Below are 5583 nucleotides of genomic sequence, written 5' to 3'. Positions count from 1 at the left end.
ATGGCCAATGAGAAAGTCAAATATGGTCTATCTCCATTGACATTCATTGTACTCATTAAATGTACCACATGTGCAAGGTGAGATTGTAGAGAAGTGCGGAAGAGAGGATCGACACAACAAAAGACTTGACCAAAGGTACGTTCTGTTGTTGTATTGTGTGACAACAGAACTAACAATGACTTGCAGGAGATGCCAACAGTCTGAAATGCAGCAGAGACAATGGTGAACGATGTTCTTCGATCATCACGATCACATAGACTCGTCTGAACAGACAATAGGGTTCTGCTTTGATACCTTGTAAAAGCAGATTCACATGAGAATTGATTCACGACTTTATTGAATATGAGGTGATATTTATATACAATCGATGTAAAAAAAATATTTTGATAATAAAAGATAAATACGACAGTTACATCAATTTATAAGATAGGACTTTGATTAAGTGTGATCTGAATTACCCTTATCGAATGATATGAGATCGTTATCAATTTGACAACCATTAGCTAGCTCGGCTTATTAGCAAATCAAGGACGAGCTTGGTTCCAGTCAGTCCGAAGGTCATCCCTATTGTCATACCCCTTACAATATTTGCACCACTTAAGTTTGGGTACGGCAATCACTCCCTTGTCAGTGGCAATGCAAACATATGTTAAGTAGACGGTTCCACTCACACAGAAAACAGATCCCTGATTTTGCTTTCCGAGGATTTCATTTTTCTAACTTCCACATACAGAAGCTGATCACGGGAGTGACCCAATTATTACATGATCTGCAGGCGATGCACGGAAAGCAGAACCATGGCACTTCCATCTCCATGATCACAAATTCTACTTTGTGGTGAACTTCGAGCATGCACTTCCCAAGTTCAAAAAATGCAAAAAAAAAGTCACGGGTGTTCAACTTCATTCTACTGTTTTACTTTGCCAGAACAACACAGTTACTACTGTTTCATTCTCTACTGATTCAGGTCATTCGTCCGAGAAAAATTCTCATCTGAAGATCCTGACCATTGAACGAAATCATAAGATGGTTCCACGTGTCTCATTCTCATCCTAACGAAACCATCTTAGGATTTCTCTCGTTTGACGAATGACCTGATGATCTGAATCCACAACTCCCCACGAGCAAAAACACGAAGAAAACCCCAAGCTTTCTACCTTATTTTTTCTAATCTTCATTCACCTTCTCTCATTTATTACATAAATTTTTTACTCTGTTTTTCCATGTTAGACGGTGGGCAGAGGAGAGAGATTAGTGAGCATGTGAACCACCTCCCTCATGGTAGGCCTCTCCGAGCTCTGCTCCTCCACACACCGCATTGCCACCCTGAACATATGCTTGACGCTCTCCAGCGGGTAGTCGCTCAGCCTACTGTCCACAAGCGATGCCACCACCGTCGCCGGCTCGACGGCGCTCGACACCATCTTCCCCACCCAGCGGACGATGTCGACCCCCTCGCCGAACTCGCCGACGGGTTTCCGGCCGGTGATGAGCTCCAGCAGCACGACCCCAAAGCTGTACACATCGCTCTTCTCGTCTACCCGCAGCGTGTAGGCGTACTCTGCAAATTGGACCACAGAGCACCCATGAGGACAGAAACCGTAATACCGAGCAAAGATGGATTCGTACAGGAGGTCTAGAATTTGGACTACCAAACAGGTTGGGACTTTGGACTTTGGACTTTGGACTTGGAGGGGAATAATAATGATAGAGAGAGAGAGCATACGGCGAATGATAGCCATATTGGCATTATTCGTTGGTTGCGTGTTGGTGAAGCAAGAAACGAATACAACGCTTTAAATTGTTCTCTTCTCTCTCCCCATCACTCCACTGGCTCACCTCTAATGGGAATATAAATTCTGGTGAAAACGAATTCTTGGAATCGAACACAGCACAAGTGCTCAATTTTTAATAAAAACTAAATAGAGATTCGAACGGTAAGAAGTGAGCGTGAGAAGCAATGCAAAATGGCACCACCGAAATGCATTTTTTAAGCTTTTTTAATAAAGCACAATTTAATAATATACAGTTCTTGTAACGTTAAAATTGCATTTTGGACATCTAAAAAGTACATTTTTGTATTAGCAAAAACGAGCTTTCTATTCTTTTAGAAAGGGTTTGTCATAAAGTTCCAGGAGCACAAAATAAGCGTGTGGTGTCACTCCAACCAATAACCATGATTTTTTACAAAAAAAAAAACACCACGTAGAAAAATCTACGCCGCTCTAATTCCCACGATTCACTACCAAACGCGGGAATCACAAGACCAACCCGCTGGCGGAAATCGAAATCCGATCGATATTCCGGCCGGTGTAATGCAACACCCAACGTCCCCCAGATGCCGAGAACAGAGAGAGAGAGAGAAGCAACTCACCGGGAGCGATGTAGCCGTAGGAACCGGCGACGGAGGACATGCACTCAGAGGCGCCGGCGTCGCGGAGGAACTTGGCGAGGCCGAAGTCGGCGACGTGGGCCTCGAAGTCGGAGTCGAGGAGGATGTTGTTGGACTTGACGTCGCGGTGGACGATGAGAGGGGAGCAGTCGTGGTGGAGGTAGCAGAGCCCCCTGGCGGCCTCCAACGCGATCTTGTACCTCGTCTGCCACCTCAGGTGATCCCCCTTCTTGCCGTGGAGGAAGTCCCCTAGGCTCCCGTTCGGCATGTACTCGTACACCAGCAGGTTCGTCTCCGCGTTCGAGCAGAACCCCAGCAGCCGGACGATGTTCCGGTGCCGTATCCGGCCGAGCGTCCGTATCTCCGCCGAGAACCCGTGGTCGTTCCGGTTGTTCTTCCCCATCCCCGGAAGCTTCTTGATCGCTACCTCCGTTCCCGCCGTCATCGTCCCGCGGTAGACGGTTCCCGCTCCGCCCTTTCCGATCACCATGTCGTCCTTCAGACACTCCAGAACGTCCCGGCACGTGAAGTCCAGACGCCGGAAGGGCGTGAGCTTCCATTCACGGGAGCGACGAAGCCTCCGAACCCACCACGCCCTCAGCAGCCACGCGGCGACGACGATCGACGAGCAGAGGAGTAGCCCGACCGCCAGCCCGAGCTTGGATGAGCCCAGGGGATGCTTCGCGTCGTCCTCAGCCGGAATCGGGATGCACGGACCGAGGCGGGGGCTGCACAGGTGGGGGTTTCCGGCGAACGAACTATGGTTGAAGTAGGAGAACTGGCCTCCCCGTGGGAGCTCGCCGGAGAAGTCGTTGAAGGAGAGGTCGAGGATCGTCAGGCTCGTCATGTTACGCATTCCGGACGGAATCTCGCCCGAAAGGCGGTTACGGGAGACGTTAAGGAAGTTGAGGATCTGGAGCTTCGAAAGATCGGCCGGGATCCCGCCGGTGAGGTTGTTGCTGCTCAGGTCGATCGACGTCAGGGACTTGCAGAGCGATACCGTCGCCGGGATATCGCCTGAAAGCTCATTGTGGCTCAGGTTTAGCTTCGAGAGCTGCTTCATGCCACCGATCTCCTGAGGAATGCTGCCGGAGAAGCGATTTCCGTCCAGGGAGAGGGTGTGCAGGCCGACGAAATTGCCGATTCCGGCCAGAATCCCTCCGGAGAGCCGGTTGTTGGAGAGTATGAGCTCGCCTAGTTTCGGAGACGGCATCTCCGACAGGAGAGCTCCGGTGAGGTAATTGTCCGAGAGCTCTACCATATCCACGGAAGGAAGACTCAGGAACCCGGCGGGAATCGATCCGTTCAAATAATTCCGGGCGAGCCTGACTCGGGTCAGCGATTTGCAGCCCCCGAGCGACTCGGGAATCGGCCCGAAGAAGAAGTTGTCGAGGAGGATCAGAGTCGCCAAGCACCCGCCGGTGCAGAGACCGTCCGGGATCAATCCGGTGAGACGGTTCATCGTCAGGTCCAGGATCTTGAGTCGGCCGTTTCGGCCGAGACCCTGCGGCAACTCGCCTGTGAAGTTGTTCTCCCACAACTGAAGCACCTCCAACGCCGGAAACTCGGCGACGAATGCCGGGATGCTGCCGTAGAGCCGGTTGCGAAAGAGGTTAAGCAGCGTTAGCTCACGGAGAACGGAGAAACTATCCGGGATCTCTCCGGTGAGCTCGTTGTTGGACAAGTCGAGGGATTTGAGCCTCGTCATGCCGGAGAGCTCGGGCGGAATCGAGCCGGAGAGGTAGTTGAACTGCAGGAACAGGGTGTCGAGCGACTTCAGGCGGCAGAGGTTCGCCGGAATCTCGCCAGAGAGTTTGCAGTTGCTCATGTCAAGCCGTTCCAGTAGGATCAAGTCGCCTAATTCTGGCGGGATGCCGCCATCGAAGGAGTTAAAGTAGCCAATATAGAGTTCCCGGAGGTTCTGCAGCCGGCTGAGCTCCGGCGGGATACGACCAGACAGGTCGTTCCCGTTGAGGCCGAGGTACTCCAAGCTCGGGATGTCCGCGTACTCCACGGGGATACTGCCGTTGAAGTAGTTCCCACCGAGGTGCAGGTGTCGCAGCCGGCGGAGCTCCGCCAGCTGGACCGGCAACGGGCCGGTGAAGTTGTTGTTGTAGACGTCAAGCACCTCAAGATCGCGCAACCACCCGTACTCGGCGGGGAAGGCCCCGAAGATATTGTTGTTGGAGAGATTGAGGAAGCGCAGCGACGTCAGGTTGGAGATCTCCGGCGGGAGTTTTCCGGTGAGGTTGGAACAGGAGAGAGTGAGGTTGACGAGGCGGTCGAGGGAGGCGATGTCCGGGGAGAGAGAGCCGAAGAGAGGGACGTAAGACAGGTTGAGGGCGACCACCCTGGAGTCGGAGTCGCAGGTCACGCCAGAGAAGTTGCAATGAGACGCCGGATGGGAAGAAGGGTACCAGTCGTCGAGGGCGGACCCTCGGGGCCCCACCAAGGAGGCTTTCATCCCGAGCAAGGCGGAGAAATCGTTTTCCGACGAGGAAAAAACGCCGACCACGAAGAGGACCAGAAGGGACGGAAGGACAAGTATGAGGTGTTTCATTTTGGGTGCTAGAGAAAACGAGGAGTGGGTGTGGGAAAGACAGGCGTGGGTAGGTAAATAAAGGGGAATGGGGGGAAGTGAGGAGGGAATGAGAATAAGGAATCGTGGTGGGGGAGAGAGTCAGACGGTGAGTGGGGGAGAAGAGAAGACTGAAGAGGACAGGACTATCAGAGACTGAAACCCCATCGACGGTCGCTTTGCATGCGCGTTTGTCTCATGCAGAGCGAGAGGGGTGGGGGACGCGACGTGGTGACCGTACAGTCAGAAAGCGGCGCTGGCGGAACGGCCGTAAGCTTCGAAACTCTGCCAAACGCCGACCCTCGCCACCTGCTTTTATCCCTTTGGTGCCGGTTCTTGGACTTTTTTGGGAACGACAACGCTCAAAATGACGGGAACATCCTTCAAATTGGATTGGATCATGACTCATGGTCCATGATAACAGCAATTGGATTCGGAATCATCAATCCAGGAACTTGGTAAAAATTTCGTCCAACCATTTTTCCCATCCCTAACAAGTAACAACCGTAAAACTAGTCAAGCTGGAAATGGATCATCGTTTTAAATAAGCTAGATTCTATTTTCAGCTCCAAAAGAAACGGCCAGGTGGTGGCAGCAATGTTGTGAGAAGAGT

At 51.9% G+C, this 5583-nt stretch overlaps 1 protein-coding gene across 1 annotated transcript; it reads right to left on the bottom strand.

The window, feature by feature from the left end:
* Positions 1-873: 873 nt before the first annotated feature.
* Positions 874-4958, bottom strand: LOC149832805 (uncharacterized). The gene is made up of 2 exons (XM_090012597.1): positions 2375-4958; positions 874-1561 (listed from the first exon to the last, which is right to left on the bottom strand). The coding sequence occupies exons 1-2, from the start codon at positions 4950-4952 to the stop codon at positions 1227-1229; spliced, it is 2913 nt and encodes a 970-aa protein (XP_089868723.1). The 5' UTR covers positions 4953-4958; the 3' UTR covers positions 874-1226.
* Between the last annotated feature and the right edge of the window lie 625 nt (positions 4959-5583).

The sequence above is a fragment of the Nuphar pumila genome, chromosome 7, assembly GCF_984573655.1.
Source record: "Nuphar pumila chromosome 7, dmNupPumi1.hap1.1, whole genome shotgun sequence".
Lineage (NCBI taxonomy): Eukaryota > Viridiplantae > Streptophyta > Magnoliopsida > Nymphaeales > Nymphaeaceae > Nuphar > Nuphar pumila.
This window is presented reverse-complemented; position numbering and strand designations above follow the sequence as displayed.